The following is an 18,406-nucleotide window of genomic DNA, read 5'->3' as shown; positions in this document are numbered from 1 at the left end:
AATGATATTTAAAGTCAGCGCGCAGTGGCGCGAAATTCAAATGATATTTAAAGTGATCTCTAGTTTAATTCTGTGCCCGTGATAGGATTGTATTCCTGGTGCTCCTGAGCCTTGTGCTATTTGTCTGCTTCCTTCTGAACCTGTCTGATTCCTGTTTTGACCCCTGCCTGGCTATTTTGACTATTCTGATTTCTGGATCCTGACCTTGCCTGCTTACGACTACTCTTCAGTTTAAACCCCTCGATTGATCACCCGGTTTTGACCCTTTTGCCTGTTTGACGATCCTTGCTATCTGCCTGCCTCGACCCAGCCAGCCTGACTACGATTCTGCCTAATCCTTTGTACCGTGACCTTCGGCCCAAAAAGACTCTGCTAACAGCCGTGCCCATTTGCCAGCCAGAACATCTCGCCTTGCACCCCTTGTTAAGTCCAGGTGGCTCCCAAGTAAGCTGAGGGCTCCTCCAGAAGCCCAACGGTGGTCACACTACTGGTGAAGCCGAGCCGAGACCAGGGTACTTGGCATTTGTTCTGGTATCGGGTGCCGGCCGTGACACTAAAATTAGGTAAATTCGGATCCAATGCAAGGACCGAGGCTGACTTTAAGGTGTCCAATGTAACTGATGTCCAGTGTAACTAATTTTCTACTATAAAGGTATTTACTTGGACTTCAATGTTACATATATCTTTGTTTTTTAATATTCTAAAAGTGTACTGGAGCATCAGGACCTGTTAATTATAATGGCAAAAACAAAACAGACTGTTTGTTGAAACTTCAGTGAAGTTTCATTTGCAGTTTACATTTGCCCCCTAATTATAATGCAAAATACATGTTAGCTGATGTACATTTAGATCAGGAGAATATATAAACAAAAGGCAAACACAGTGCATAGACATGTTGCTAGATGGACCAAGATGAATTGTTTTGTGATGGAGCCCTCTGCTTTCCCTTATACTGAAACTATTAATTGTATGGCTAATTGCTTATTAATGATAAACAGCTCACTGAGAAACTATGAAATCTATTGTATAAGAAAATGACTTTCTACTAAAAAATGAGTGATATTCTCTATGATGTACTGATCCTAACCACATCCAGTCTAAATTTGCTCTCACATTTCCAGAATATTCATTTGAAGAACATTATCTTCAGGATGGAGATTACATTTTGGGAGGGCTGATTACTGTCAAGACACATTTTTCACCAGAGTTATTTGACTTTGAAAAGAAACCGAGTAGTTTATTCTTTTGTAAATTGTGAGTGCCCTATTTTTGTTTTGTTTGTTGTTTTGTTGATATATTGAACACAGCATGAATAGCATCAGCATCGCATTTCAATTTACAACACTAGACATTGTGTTTCTTCAATTCCAAAAAAAAAAAAAAAACTTTTTGGAGCAGGCACTCAATGAAGGCAATCTTCCACCAGGCAGAAAACATAAAAGTGAAAAGTTTACCATGTCCTCAGCCTTACACGTTTTGTGATAAACACTGAACACACAAAACGCGCAAGGCTGTGGATACAATAAACTTTTCACTTTGAAATGTATCTGCCTGGTGGAAAATTGCCTTCCAAAAAGTTTTCCGGTTTGTCCGCTCCCCTTGCTCGTGCTGAGGGCGGACCTCGTCCAAAATGTGGTGAGTTATCAATTTCTACTTGCAGACCCTAAACTACAGATTTCTTCAATTCCAGTCTAGTCTCAAAAAATGGTTGCCTTGCAAATTTGGCTTCATCAAAAATGTCAATGGCGGTTTAATATGACATTTATATTTTTCCAGTGTCATCAATTAATCCTTTTAGTCTGCAGACAATAAAAGCCCTCATGCATTTTCCAGTTAAACAATGCCTGGCAATTTTTTTAGAAAAAATTTACGTCACTTGTAAAACTGCAAGGGGCAGATTTACTAAAGGGTGAAGTGACTAACGCTGACGAAGATTCACCAGCTTTACCGTTTTCAGGGACTTCGCAGATTTACTAAAAGGCATCACTTCACTAGCGAAGGAGATAGACACTAGCGGTAATTCATACTCTATCACCAGGCGAATTTTCGCTCTGGCGAATGGACATTACTCTGCAACGATGAGGATTTTACTGAACGTTACCTCTTTAACCAGACTTGCCTTCGTCAGCTCAGACCAGGCGAAAATGCACTGAAGGGCATAGCTCTTCCTCATTCTTCTGTTACTTACATTATTTTTTTTGGTGGAAAAAGTTTCTAAGTCCAAAAAATGCTGGAGTCTTTTCCTTTTTTCAGAGTGATAGCCTTCAAAAGTCTTTAAATTCTTTTTTGGGTAACATGTTCCCCCTACATTTTATAACAAATGGAACATTTACTATACACTGGGCTCATGTGTAGGGCATTATAACAACTTTATTTTCTTTAATAAGGTTCCCTGGACTTGTGTAATGTAATGTATTTGCTGCAACATATACGTCCATTCAACTTTAAATTTAAATATGTAAATTAGCCTGAACGAAGACCTCTAACGAAGTTGCGCTAGGCAGAATCGAATGCTAGCACATCTTTGATTTGATTTGCTCGCATTGCCGAAGTAACGCCAGCGTTTGGCGCCCTGGACACGACTTTGCATTTTAGTAAATTAGCATTGTCTGAGCGAATTTTTGCCTGACGAAGTGTTGCAATGGCTGCAAAGCGGTCGCTGAATTTTCGTCGCTTAGTAAATTTACCCCCAAGTCTTGCTGCAAAGTTGTACAGAGCAAAGAAATGTGCTCACACCTATGTCTGATACAAGCTATTCATTTGGTCTAATATTTGATTCAATCGGACATTAAAGAGGTTCAATTAGAACTAATAAAATATGAGGCTAAAGTGGATACAGTGGAACTTTTAAGTAATTTCAAATACCGTGTTAACAAGTATGAAACAGATGTCAAGCGTACCAAAAGGTAGAAATTCCTGAGAGACAAGAGGGATTACAAATTAAATTGAGTCTATGATTGGTATATTAAAACTATTTTTTCCTCGGTATGCCCTAAATATCCAACAAGCAAATCGGCCAAAGGGAACACTGCCTCTGAGAAAAAAGTACACTTCAAGGATGAGGATAATTACGTTGGACAGCGCTGCATCTACTTCCTCTGGAGGACGATGTCAGACGCCAGGAGAGGCACAACAATAAAAGAATACCTTTAGACAGAGAAATCGTGAAAACAAGACGTCAACCTGAAGCGATAGATTCAAGGGGCCTGGAACTGAACAAGGAGAAACACAACAACAGATGCTATTAACCCCCGATCATGACAAAGAGGATTCAGTGTGCACTGTGATAAATTTGTCCAAGTATAAGCTAACTGCAGCTGAAATGAAGGTTTTGAGTTATGGTTTAAATTTTGTTCCTGATCATAACATGCAGACTTTTGATGTGATTTTGGAAATTAACAACTTTGTTCGTAAATTGACTTTAATGAGACATTTTAATACCACTTCCCCCCTCCTTTGATGACGAAGTTATGGGGAATCTAGATAGCCCCCCTACTGTGGGTAATGAGTTGTCTGAATACCAGGGTGAATTTACTACTGCTCAAAACGTGGTGGAAACACATGACCCTATAATATTTGAGGAGCTGTGTACAATCAATACCATGGAGGATTTATATTTAGAGTCTAATAACATAACATATTTAGGTGATTCCGTTGTACATACCAGTTTGGGCAATAAATCTAGTTTTTACCCCATACAGAGTATATATTGACACGTTTCAGAAACTAGTTATTGGAGATCTATCTAAAATTAAGGGTAGGCCTAAATTTAATAATCTTAGTAAACGAGAAACTAATGCCATTTCCAATCTCAAGTTTAATAAAGAAATAGTGATAAAAAGTGCAGACAAGGGAGGCTCAGTGGTTGTCTTGGATGCTGATTACTATAAAACTGAAGCCTTAAGACAACTTTGTGATAGAGATACTTATGAGCCCTTGACATATGTATATATATATGTATTAATTTAGAACCCTTTTGAAAGTTTTGATTGATTGGGCTAAAATGGAATTAATTTTGACAGTAAAAGTATATAACTACATCAATTGTATATCCCCACATACCCCCATTTTTCATTGGTTACCAAAAGTCCATTATTAATGTACAGGGGAGACCGATAGTTTCAGGTATAGGGTCCCTCAACTAACATTTGTCTGAGTATGTGGACTGTCTTTTACTTCCCATTGTTTTTGATTTACCGAGTTACCTTCGGGATAGTATGGACTGCATCAATAAAATCCAACGGGAGGTATGGAAACCTTCCTATCTGTGGGTAACCCTAGATGTATCTTCCTTATATTCTTCGATTGAACATACACGTGGTATATTAGCAGTACGTTTTTGATTGGAGCATTTGAAACTCTATTCCAGTACTCAGAATGAATTTTTGTTACAGGCTTTAAAGTATCTTTAGCGATGGGTGCACGATTTGCACCCTCATACGCAAACGTATTCATGGGGTATTGGGAACTTATCTTTGTTTGTGGTGAAAATAATCCATTTTGTTCACATATTGTTTCTTTCTTTCATTACATGGATGATTTGATTTTAGTTTAGTCATCAGTCAACAATGTTGTCCATTACTGCAATTAGTTTCTAATCCAACCCTCTAGCCACCTTTTCCCCAAAATCAGATGCACCATCATAATTGAGGTTCAGCCCATCCCTGGCATGGTGAGCCTCTAGCCAATTGAAAACTTAGTCCAGCTCTTTAGAAACCCACATTTCTAGAGCCTTAGCTTTTCACATATTTTTTTAAAAATCATTCTTGAGGACTTTCTCCAGCTTCCAACTTTGTAATTTGTACCAAAGTGTATCAAAATCAATTGGTCTTCCCCAGCTCCTCCCAATAATCTGTCTGCTTATTCCACCACATGTTGAACCCAAGCAACAGAAAGTTTGGCATGTAGGGTCCTTGGCTTGCAACAGATAACCCTATCCACATTATAATAAATGAATCCTCTATAAATATAACCTTTCTTTCCTAGCTGCTGAAATGCTAAACTAAACTGCTCAACAAAAATCTACATAATTAAATAAACATAAGAAATAACATAACGAACAACTGAAAAGTATCTCAGAATATAATTCTTAACACTTTATTCTAAAAAGTTAGTTTTGATTTTAAAGTAACCTTCCCCACAACAAAAAAAATCTAGCTCTTAATAAGAATCTAGCTCTTACTATTAGGTGTCTGGTTGTCCATATGTGATAAAAATGATTATTGATTGTAAAGGGCAAATAATGCGCTGAATTTGATAAATCATTTATTTGTTGTATTGATGGGTCCATATTATTTGTTATTTATTGTGTAGATATCCCCTGGGAAACCAAAGAGGATTGTGTCCTCCAATCTAACTGTAAGGACCTTTTAAAGGGCGTCACTACTTGCTTTATATGATCTTTCAATTTTAGCATGAGTTTTATTAGCATAACTATCTAATGGTAATTGTTTGAGATATAATTATAGATGGCACAACATGTAGAATTGTCATTTGGTATAGAATTATTGGTAAGGTATAATTTGTTCTAATGTTAATTTAGAAAATTATATGTCTGTCATTTTACCATGTCATCATTGTGAGTACTTAAGTAAGCAGCGTGTGTATACAGAAAAGTATCTAACTATTTTATTGAGAAAGGACATCAACAATAAGTGCTTGGGCTAAAGGTTGCATTCTGTAATGGAGGTTACTCTCTACAAACTGATTCTTCTGATGATCCTTCCACATGTTGTGGGCAGACTAACCCACCCAAATTGTGCTCTTGAATTAAAATATACCCCCAACTATATTATGGAAGGGGACTTTATTATCGGAGGGCTCATTACTGTGTGGTCATCTGTGATGAATTTTAAAAGAGATTTTAATCAAAAACCATATGAAAATGTTACATTTTGTAATTTGTAAGTATCTTTGTTGTTGTTCCTACTAAATGCAATGCAGCATTCCTAAAAGGCATATACACATGTCAATTCTAGAATGCAATGCCTTACTGAAAGTATGAAAACGTGTCTATGAAATGTAAGTGAAATGATCCCATGAGATAATATTTTTCTGATTTAAAAAAATATTTCATTTACATTTTATTATCAAATTGAGAAATAATAATTGGTCTTTGGCTTATTTCTCAGACTATTATGCAATCCATTTGATTTATATTTACTTCAACTTTCAAACAGATTAAATATCAGAAACTACCAGACTGTCTTGGCTTTCATTTTTGCAATAGAAGAAATCAACAGGAATCCTGATCTACTGCCTAATATCACGCTTGGCTTCCATATTATTGATACCTGTTCAAATGAAGAAAGGGTGATAGCTGGAATGTTTGATATTTTATCAGGAGGGACTATTCCAGTGCCAAACTTCTCCTGCTGTATTTTGAACAACGTGGTGGGTGTTGTTGATGGTATATCCTCAAAAAACACTATCCTCCTGGCAAGGTTGCTTGGAATGTATCGTATTCCACAGGTAAAATATTTGGAGGGGATTGTTTTTGCAATCATACTGTACCTCTCCGTACACCAACTGATAAATGTACAAAGGAATTGTACAAGGCAGAGAATAAATAATGACCTATAGCCTTATCAATTTTTGGCAGTCTTGTAGGGACTATTGACAGATAGTAATGTGATTGTTTTAAATTTTTCATTCTGCTTGTTCGTTAAATGTGGCTTTTCCAGTGGGTCACTGACCTTGGACAATGTCTAAACCCATATTAAACATTAGTTGCAGCCAAGTAATGAGGTTACAAGTAAATACTTGGAGGCTTATTTATCAAAATTCTCATTTTGGTGGTTTTAGAGGTTTTGAAAACCACAATTTCATGGGATCCAAATCTTAAAAGTAAAAAGAAAAAAAGGTGCTAAACAATGCGTTAAAAAATATGCATACCTCTAAAACCTCTATAAAGTTTCTTTTTTCAGAAAAAAAAATCTGAAAAACTTGTGGAGGCTTATTTATCAAAGGTTGGATTTTAGTGGTTTTAGAGGTTTTTAAAACCATGACTAAACTCCCAAAGCTACAAAATGTCATTAAAAAATCCAAATAAAAAAGTACAAATGGAAAGTTACACTGAACGATATGCTAAAAAATATGAATACCTCGAAAATATTTGAGTTTTTGAACAATTCCTTGTAAAAAATACATAAACAATTCTAACAGGATCAGGGCAGCTCTCATTGACTTCAATAGGACCTCTTAAAATATACAGTAAATATAAAAAACAGGTAATAGTTTTATATTAGTGGTTTTTGTGGTTTTTGCACTTTTTTATAGCCTTATAAAAAAATTACAAAACTACAAAGTTTTAGAGATTTGTGGAAATAATCTTAATTTGATTGTTAGTAGTCTAAATTGATTAAAAATGGCCCAAAAAGATCAGCACAGCTCCCATTGACTTCTATAGGACCTCAACAACTTTTACATTAAAAACTTTTTTACATTCAAGTTTTACATTTACATAAAGTTTTACAGAGATTTTTGTGGATTTTACACTATTAGATCTCTAATTTTAAGAAGTATAGGAAAACCACAATTTCTTTAAGATTTGTGGACAAAATTGCAATTTGGTTGTTAGTAAATGGTCCCCTTGGACTACTGACTTGGTGAAAAATGGATGCTAAAGTTGTATTAATAAATACCTAAACTAAACATACATGTTGTACCAGCTGAATTATAGATCAGCATGCAGAAAGGGAATCAGGAGTCTCCTTCTATGGAAAAAGGTCAAAGTCATAAGTCATGGGACATCCCCCAACATCTTAACCCACCAAATTAAGACCAATTTAATATGGTGGTACAACAAACCCCTCATATATAGTAGAATGAGAAAAACTCTGGCACTCGAGGCAAGTGTAATGCAGGGTTTCCAGTTGCTTTTATTTCTTGTGCAGACGTGCAACGTTTCAGGGTGACCCCCTTTATCAAGCATCAATGCTTGATAAAGGGGGTCACCCCGAAAACGTTGCACGTCTGCACAAGAAATAAAAGCAAGGGGAAACCCTGCATTTCACTTGCCTCGAGTGCCAGATTTTTTCTCATTCTACTATATATTGGGGGCCGCCGTACCTCTACCCTGTGCACCAGGCGTTCTCTGGGAAGTTATTAGAGTGTGCTCTGCTTCACCTTGTTCCTGACAACAAACCCCTCCAAATCTGTGACAGTGATAAACAACAATATTCTAACATAATTTATATCTAATATTCCTCACATAAATGAAGAAACCTGCTAAATGATTGCAGGTGTAGTGTGGGCTCAAGCTCACACTCTGTCCTAACCCCCACCTATTGGATCTCATTTCCCTTAGCCCTGTCTGTTGGCATCTGACCATGGCTCAGTTTTCCTCTCCCAGGAGGAGGCTGTTGTACAAACTTGATCAAATAAATCTGATACTTTGTCTGTTTAACACACTACACTTTTGTATAGACTTGAGCAGCTTTTTTGTCCTTCCCAGTCCCAATAGTAACATGTTGCAGCACTTTTTCTTCAAAAAAACTCCCTTAATTTCTGGGATATCTCTCATTGGGATAGAATATACCCTCATTTCTCTGGGGTTGAGCCCAGGGCTTTTAAGATTTCAAAATATAGCTACATAATTCAACTGTAGACACACTCAAGATTTAAGTAGTGATGGTTGAATTTATTCACCAGGCGCTGATTCGCTGCAAATTTCCACATTTTGCTGCCAGCCAATAAATTTGGCAGCATCCAAAAAACAGATGCCGGCGTCCAAAACGAGACGCTGGTGGCGTTTCGAAATTGTTCGCAGTTTTGTGAATTTCACAGGAAATTTGCCATCACTGGATTTAAGCCATCATGTTGGTTACTAAGTCACACCTACCCTGATTTGAAACTCTTCCACCCTCTCAGGAGTTTAAGCAGAATAACAATACCCCAATAATGCTTTACAAATAGTAGGAAAGGTAATTTATCTTTAATTTAATTTTGTAATTTTGTAAGGCATCTTTGCATGTTTGCATGCTTGGGGGCACATTTACTTAGCTCAAGTGAAGGAATAGAATATTTTTGGCTACTTCGACCATCAAATTTCGACCTTCAGCTATGACTTTGACTTCGAATCGAACAATTAGAACTAAAAATCGTTAGACTATTCGATCATTCGATAGTCTGTCTCTTTAAAAAAAACTTTGACCTCCTACTTCGCCACCTAAAACCTGCCGAGCATGTTAGCCTATGGGGAAGGTCACCATAGGCTTTCTAGCCAATTTCTGATCGAAGGAAAATCGTTCGATCGATGGATTAAAATCCTTCAAATCGTTCGATTCGAAGGATTTAATCGTTCGATTGAGCGATTGTTCCTTCGATCGTTCGTTCGATCGAACGAATATCGCTAAATTCCTTTGACTTCGATATTCGAAGTCGAGGGATTTAACTTCGATAGTCGAATATCGAAGGTTAATTAACCCTGGATATTTGACCATTAGTAAATGTGCCCCTTAATGTAGCCACTGCAATTTTGACCTCTTACTTACTGTAATAGTAATATAGATCTACTGTATATTAGTCAATCTCTCTGTCATGATTAATTCTGATATTTCATTTTTCTTAAGGTTAGCTGTTCATCTTTGGATGTAATTCTAAGCGATAAACTCCAGTTTCCTGCATTCTATCGAACTGTCCCGAGTGATGATTTACAGTGTGCTGCTATTGTGCATTTATTAAAATATTTTCACTGGACATGGGTGGGTCTGTTTGTATCTGATGATGAATCTGGCTTAAAGATTAGTCAGATGCTACAAAAAGATTTTGCCAAAAATGAAATCTGTGTTGCTTTCCTTGAATTTCTCCCTCTAAAGGACTACATAGATGAAACTAGGCGTCCACAAATTGCCAAAAATATAAACTCAACCAATGTAATCATTGTGTATGGTGACAGAAATTATATGTTTTCATTACAGCTTCAATTGTTTTTGTTCCCTATCCCAGAAAAGGTGTGGATAATCTCTTCTCAGTGGGATATTACTTTTGGATCTGACCTCTATTTTCTGAGTCTTCAGCCTTTTAATGGCAGTCTTGCTTTTGCACTTTATAAAACTCCAATACCAAATTTTGAAAAATTTACTCAAGGCATAAGGCCCGACCTTTATCCTAAGGATATTTTTATTGATAATGTATGGTTTTGGGTTTTCCAATGTAAATGGAAAAAAAATGCCAGTGATCCTGAAAAATGTACGGGAAAAGAAAAACTACAATATGACGATCTTACTAGCTATAGCTACATTATATACAATGCGGTATATGCTTTAGCTCACGCGTTACACTCAATGTATTCCAGCAATCCTAAGAAACAAAGTGATGGACACTACTTTAAATCTTGGAAGGTGAGCTGAATAAAACATCAACTATTTTAAAACAATAATATTTAATTGTTTGGATTATCTTGTACAAATAATGATAATATAGGAACAATGTAAGACACTTACTAATTTATATGGTGGCTCTTGTGCTCATATGCCATAAGAATTTATTAAAGACAGCTGATGCAATGGTTTTATAAGAACACGTTTATACGTTCTCCCCATGTCTGCATGGGTTTCACCCACATGAAGGTTGAATGGCTAGGTGAATGTGATAGGGACCTTAGGTAGTAAACTCTGCTGAGACAGGGGCTGATGTGAATTATACATGTTCTCAGAAAAGCCCTGTAAAAAATACTTTATTCAATTTGATACAGAACAATAAGTAAAATTGTATTGTTTTATTATAAAGTATAAAAAGTTGATTCTAACTGCCTTAGGATTGCTGACTTAGGGGCACATTTACTAAGGGTCGAATATCGAGGGTTAATAAACCCTCAAATTTGACCCTCGAAGTAAAATCCTTCAAATTCGAATATCGAATTCGAAGGACTTTAACGCAAATCCTACGATCAAATGATCGAATAAAAATTGTCCGATCGAACTATAAAATCCTTTGAATCAAACGATTCGAGCGATTTTAAGCGATCGGTCAAAGTATTTTTATTCGATCAAAAAAAGCTTCGAAAAGTGATGGGGAAGGTCCCCATCGGCTAACATTGTACCTCGGTAGGTTTAAACTGCCGAAGTATGTAGTCAAAGTTTTTTTTAAAGAGACAGTACTTCGACTATCGAATGGTCGAATAGTCGAATGATTTTTAGTTCCAAACGTTCGAATCGAAGTTGAAGTTTTTAGTAGCCTATTCGATAGTCGAAGTACCCAAAAAAATACTTCGAAATTCGAATCCTGCACTCGAGCTTAGTAAATGTGCCCCTTAGAGTCTGTCTTGCTATTATACTATTGTATTTCATAGCTCCATACAGATGATGTCCAAGTAAGCTTTACTATCACTCCCTGCCTCAGTGAGAAATATAATCTGATTGCACTTACACACACATACACTAGAGTCAGCCACATGAAAATCTATTTAAAGTAACAGTAAAACCAACAAATTAAAATGTTTTCAAGTAATGAAAATATAATGTCCTGTTGTTATACACTGGTACAACCAGTGTGTTTGCTTGAGCAACAGTACTATAGTTTATATACAGGTTGCTGTGTAGTCATGGGGGCAGCCACTCAAAGCTGAAAGGGGAAAGAAGGTTACACAGCAGATAACATAAGCTCTGTAGTATACAATAGGATTCTTCAGAACATATCTGTTATCTACTGTGTATCCTGTGCTTAAATGGCTGCCCCCATGACTACACAGCAGCTTGTTTATATAAACTATAGTAGTACTTATCTGTTATCTACTGTGTATCCTGTGCTTAAATGGCTGCCCCCATGACTACACAGCAGCTTGTTTATATAAACTATAGTAGTACTTATCTGTTATCTACTGTGTATCCTGTGCTTAAATGGCTGCCCCCATGACTACACAGCATCTTGTTTATATAAACTATAGTAGTACTTATCTGTTATCTACTGTGTATCCTGTTCTTGAATGGCTGCCCCCATGGCTACACAGCAGATTGTTTATATAAACTACAGCAGTACTTATCTGTTATCTACTGTGTATCCTGTGCTTGAATGGCTGCCCCCATGGCTACACAGCAGCTTGTTTATATAAACTATAGTAGTACTTATCTGTTATCTACTGTGTATCCTGTGCTTGAATGGCTGCCCCCATGGCTACCCAGCAGCTTGTTTATATAAACTATAGTAGTCTTTCTAAAGCAAACACACAGATTTTACCAGTGCAGGACAACAGTACATTATATTGTCATTCCTTTAAAAAACTTTAATTTTTTAGTTTTCTGTTCCTTTAACATAGATTTGATTGGACTGTGGGGAAAAAAGTTGAGAGTCTGGATAAAATCCAAACTGTCATTTCAGTGCTACACAGCAAGAATCCTCCTGTTTTTATTAAGCCTAAACCAAATGTATTGATATCCACATATGATATGGTAAATAATCATATATAGACACATAGTTAAGTTGGCTTGAAAAAAGACCAAAGTCCATCAAGTCCAAACCCTCCAAATGAACCCCAGTCCACATATTTACATAGTTTCTTTATTAAAAAAAAAGTTCTGTTATCTAGTCTAAAGGATCGGTCTCAGGTATGTTGATCTTTTCTATGGAAAAAAAAGATGGGAAACCCCATAGCTCAGCCATGTGGCTCTCTGTAGGGAATTAACCCTTCGGGTCCCTACAAGAACATACTAGTTCTCCCTAGATACATGAGTATTGCATGAGTATTGTAGTGTTCGGTGTATTCTTTTTTTTTACCAGTTTCTATGGACATGTCCTTTTTTAAGTATCAAAATAGACTTCCAAACAGGCAATAAAGACATGACCATACAACACACAAACTGAGATTTGGTAGTGGTGGGATACTCAGTAGTACTTTAAAAATAATACAACCACTTTGTTCTGTATTTTGTGTATCAACTGCCTCCTGTCCAGTATTGTTTATATGTTTTTAAGTATTTTGACTTTGAGTGATGCCTTAAAAAGTAAAACGATTCTTACTCTTATAAATGAGACAGGACCTTTCTTGTGATTTATATTTTGGCATGTTATGTTATTTTAATTTCTTTGCTTTGAACTTGTCACAGCTTCATAAATACCTGAAGAATCTTTACTTTACAAATAATGCAGGGTCAGAAGTGTTTTTTGATGACAATGGAAACATGCCGCTCAAATTTGAAATCTTAAACTGGATTGTCTACCCCAATGACACTCTTGATGGCATCAAAGTTGGAAACTTTGATCCCCAGCATGCCTACCATAACTTCACTATTCACGAAAGCCTGATAAGGTGGAGCAGTGCCTTCAATCAGGTGAAAATTGCATTTTTTTAACAAGATTATATTGTTCATGAAACAAGAACATTATTCTCTGATAACTCATTCATATATATGTCGTAAATGTTTTATTACAGTGTCACAATTTGAGTGGGAGGGGACATAAAACAAATGAGTTGCCTGCTGCAGAATTCTGCACTGAAATCCATTTCTCAAAAGAGAAAACAGTTTTTTTTATATTTAATTTTGAAATCTGACATGGGGCTAGACATTTTGTCAATTTCCCAGCTGCCCCAAGTCATGTGACTTGTGCTCTGATAAACTTCAATCACTCTTTACTGCTGTACTGCAAGTTGGAGTGATATCAACCTCCTCCCTTCCCCCCCAGCCAAACAAAAGAACAATGGGAAGGTAACCAGATAACAGCACCCTAACAGAAGATAACAGCTGCCTGGTTGATCTAAGAACAACCCATGTCCCACTGAGACTCCTTCAGTTACATTGAGAAGGAAAAACAGCAGCCTGCCAAAAAGCATTTCTCTCCTAAAGTGCAGGCACAAGTCACTTGACCAGGGGCAGCTGGGAAATTGACAAAATGTCTAGCCCCATGTCAGATTTCAAAACTGAATATAAAAAAATCTGTTTGCTCTTTTGAGAAATGGATTTCAGTGCAGAATTCTGCTGGAGTAGCACTATTAACTGATGTGTTTTGAAAAAAAACATATTTTCCGATGACAGTATCCCTTTAAGGTAAAATTTAAACCTCTATTCTTAAATTTTCATTTATGAACACAATTTCAAATCTTCATCTTTTGTACATTTTCCACAGAATTCCAATGTTGCTCCAGCAAAATGGACTATACCACTGCTTGGGCATGATTTACTGACATGCTTGTAAATTAACATGGGATTTTGTAAACCATGGGGCAAGAAGTGCCACACGTTTTCCTTACTGAATTTGTGTGTGAATGCCTTAACAGCACCAATAATAAAATCATGTGCTAAAAACAGGGCTAAAATGCAAGAATAAAATAAAAATATATCTATTTTTATAGACTCCACATTCAACTTGTAGTGAAACCTGCCTTCCAGGATACAGAAAGTCCCCTAAAGTAGGACACCCCACATGCTGTCATGACTGCATTCCTTGCCTGGAGGGTGAGATATCCAATCAAACAGGTAAGACATAAGTTTTAAAAACAGGAAAAAATACATAAAGTACTGGACAAATGAAAGTTTTTTTTAAAGTCTAATAAGCAGACTGACTAATAATTTAAAAGTATTGGAAGGCCAAAGGAGCCCCACTCAGTGCTCGCTTACTCATTATAAACTATCTATCATTAATATATATTTCCAGGCTGGGAACTACAGTAGGTGAAGCCATGCAGGTATGTGCCTAGGGCCCCCACTATTGCTCCGTAAGCATATGTCTCTTCTCTCTGCATCTAGTTCTGGCCTTGCATGTGCTTACAGTGCCAGCACTTAATGTACAGGGGTGAAAATTCCCATTGCCTTTACTGTATAATGTGCTTGGGGTACCATTACCCACTGTCCTGGGAAATTGATCAGCCGTGTTAATGTACATATAATACACATTTAAGTTTTCATGTTAGACCAGTGGTCCCCAACCAACAACATGATGCTCACCAACCTATTGGATGTTATATTTTTCAAAAGCCTCAAAGCAGGTGCTTATCTTTGAATTCTAGGCTTGAAGGTTGCTTAGAACCTGATGTACTGCCAAATAGAGCTTCCTGTAGGTTGCCAGTCCCCATAGGGCTACCAAATAGCTACCACAGGGTTATCAAAGCCCTTATTTGGCATCCCAAAGGCCATATATCAATGCTTGTGTTGCTCTCTAACATTTGAATGTGACTACTGGGTAAAATGGTTGGGGCCCCTGTTTTAGACTATGCATTTCATTTCAATTATGGATGTACTTCTTGGCTCTTGCCTGTCTGAACATGTACAGTAAGACATTACAGTAGCTCATAGACAGGGTCTCTGCCTTGCCTCAATGTAGCCCTAAGTTCAATTCCAGTTTGGGCACCATCTGCAAGCAGTTTGTATGTTCTCCTGGAGCTTGTATCTGTTTCCTGCCACACACTAAAAACATACAGGCAGGTTAATTTGCTAGTAGTGATGGGCGAATTTGCTCCGTTTCGCTTCGGCGGAAAATTCGCGAAAAAGCCCCATCGTCTCGTTTTTGACGCCGGCTGCGTTTTTTTGAAAAAAAAAAAAAATTTTTTGACGCCGGAGAATTTTTGCCGCAAATTTTCACAGGCACTTCGCGAATTTATTCGCTGGCGGCGAATCGCGCAAATTCGCCCATCACTATTTGCTAGTGATAAAACTGTATTTCATAGGGATGTTACATTGTATGCTCCCTTGTGACAGGTACCAATGAGAACGATATTCTATGAATATTAGCTGATACCAATTCAATGTTAAAAGCAGTAGGACATTTGAATTATGTGTATTTTTTATGGATTTATTTAAAAAACTTAAATATATCCTTAATTATATACCTAATCAAGGAAGTAGTAATTGATGGATTTATGGAGCTGAAGAAAAAATATGCTTGTATTTAGTGATGGGAGAATTTGTCCCGTTTCGCAGAAAAATTCACGAATTTCCCTTGAAATTCGCAAAACATCGGAAAATTCGATAAACGCCACCAGTGAATTTTCTCTGCAGTTTTGCGAATTTATTCGCCAGCGGCGAAAAGCAGGAATTCACCGCGAATAAATTCGCCCATCACTACTTATATTTCAAATGAATACATAGAAGCAAGCTGCCATAACAGATACAAAATGATTTAAGGTTGAGAGCTTTTTATTTTGATCCAAAATATGCTTGTGAGAAAAATGCTATTTTTTAGAACCCATGATTGCAGAAAATATGAGCACTCCTATAGGTAGTGGTCTCTGCTTCATTTCTCTCTACAGGCTTGGTGCTGCCTTGAGTGGGCAGTTTTGCAAGCTTAATTTTTAAAATTTGCCTATACAGTATGATCATGTTTTATGCATGGTATTTAGAGTGGCCAGTTATTCCAAACATACGTTTCTGTGTCTGTAAATATTTCCTATTCATATTTTTTATTACTCTGATTACAGATATGGAAGAATGTATCAAATGTCCAGAAAACCAGTGGTCTAACACCAAAAGGGACATGTGTGTGTATAAAATCATAATTTACTTATCATATGAAGAACCACTGGGTACCTCGTTGGTACTGATATCAATAATATTTTTTTTTCTTACATGTTTTGTGTCTTTACTTTTTACAAAATACAGAAAGACTCCAATTGTTAAAGCCAATAACCAGGATCTAAGTTACATTTTACTCTTTTCCCTAAAGACTTGCTTTCTCTGCAACTTATTATTTATTGGACATCCTATCCAAGTGACATGTATTCTTAGGCAAACGATTTTTGGTGTGACCTTCTCCATTTCTCTTTCATCCATCTTGGCCAAGACCATTACAGTAATTATTGCTTTCAATGTTACCAAGCCAGCAAGTAAGTTAAGAAACTGGATGCGATCCCGTGTGCCTAATCTTGTAGTATTTGTTTGTTCACTTTTTCAAATGACCATTTGTGCTGGTTGGTTGGGAACCTCTCCCCCATTTCCTTATTATAATATGGAGGATGAAATTGGAATGATAATTGCACAGTGTAATGAAGGATCAGCGTTGGGATTTTATTGTGTCCTGGGATTCACTGGAATTCTGTCCTGTGTCTGTTTTATCATTGCTTTCTTTGCACGGAACTTGCCCAACAGTTTCAATGAAGCCAAGTTTATCACATTCAGCATGTTGGTGTTCTGTAGTGTATGGATTTCTTTTGTTCCAGCCTATCTGAGCACTAAAGGCAAATATGTTGTGGCAGTGGAAATATTTGCTATCCAGGCTTCTAGCATGGCACTACTGGGCTGTATATTCATCCCTAAATGCTATATTATACTTGTAAAACCTGAATGTAACACTAGAAACTTTGTAAAAAAGATGAATTGCATAATTCTCAAATAAAATGTAATTATAATAATATTGGCTTACAGTATGGCACTACTGGTCTGCATATTTATCCCAAAGTGCCACATTTTGCTTTTTGTCAGATCTGAATGTAACACCAAAGTATATCTTAAAAAAGTACAGATAAAACACAATAAGCCACAATAATTGGCTTTGGACTGGGATCTCCTGGGCTGCAATTTTAAGGGCCCCCTTGAGACCTAAGGCCCCCCTCCAGGAATCTGCCCCTCCCCCTGCTTCCTGCTCCTTAACTGTTGCAGACAGGCAACCTTAAACAGGAGGCAAAGTGTCAGCAGCAGGGTGGGGGGGTCTGGTTTATGGGGGCCACACTGGGATTTTTCCCTGTATTCCACCAGCCCTGTCTGACCCTGAAAATTATATGAGTTGATTATTGACTACTTTCATTTGGTTTATGTTCCTCTATTTACATTTTATTTTATTTTTCTTAACTAAGGGCAGCAATTAAAACACCAGGGTATGATGAACGGGTGGCCAATTATCAGGAACCAAAGTCTGTTTCAGGAATATGTTCATACACAAACTTGAAAGATGCATAAAAAAAGAAAATATTAAGAATGCAGCGTTAATAATGTTAATGTAAATATATTTTTGCTTTGATCCTTCACTTCCATTTTTAATTTGACCAATAAAGCAAGCGTTATCTTGAACTGTTAACATATATCTATTTTAGGGTGGTTCTATTAAAGGATTACTGACTTATTTAAATAATTGCTATCATTTAACATTAGCAAAAATAATAAATATATATTCAAACCATTTTATTCTAACTGAACTCTGTTTTTCTTGTTTGAATGGCTTGCTTCAGCATTAGTCTAGCTGGTTGCAATCAGAGTGCCTTTGTCTTATCTGCATTTTCTTGCCATAGAGCAATGGTACAATTTTTACTCTTTCCCTTTTTTCTGTGCTCTCGGTAAATGAGGTTCTCTTCAAAATATTTTTGTTTGTCCCCAGATCTTGTCTCACCAAATGTTTCCACAGAAGCGGGTAAAATTCCTTTCTGATATCAAAATGAGAAATGCACAAGTTTCAAGCTGCATAGCCTACCATTTCTTATTACCTCAATTAGCCCAGCTACTAATATGGAGCCAACTGGGCTAGTGGGGAAGGTGCAGTATCCACC

General features: G+C 36.8%; 1 protein-coding gene across 1 annotated transcript; it reads left to right on the top strand.

Annotated features, from left to right (window-relative positions):
• Window positions 1-3,470: 3,470 nt before the first annotated feature.
• LOC108699052 (vomeronasal type-2 receptor 26) lies at window positions 3,471-17,262 on the top strand. Its single transcript, XM_018230911.1, has 7 exons — window positions 3,471-3,645; window positions 4,395-4,458; window positions 6,180-6,471; window positions 9,573-10,343; window positions 13,044-13,268; window positions 14,288-14,411; window positions 16,349-17,262. The coding sequence occupies exons 1-7, from the start codon at window positions 3,471-3,473 to the stop codon at window positions 17,260-17,262; spliced, it is 2,565 nt and encodes an 854-aa protein (XP_018086400.1).
• The last annotated feature ends 1,144 nt before the right edge of the window (window positions 17,263-18,406 follow it).

This window comes from Xenopus laevis, chromosome 8L (genome assembly GCF_017654675.1).
Source record: "Xenopus laevis strain J_2021 chromosome 8L, Xenopus_laevis_v10.1, whole genome shotgun sequence".
Lineage (NCBI taxonomy): Eukaryota > Metazoa > Chordata > Amphibia > Anura > Pipidae > Xenopus > Xenopus laevis.
The sequence above is the reverse complement of the archived record's forward strand: the minus strand, read 5'-3'. Positions and strand labels throughout refer to the sequence as shown.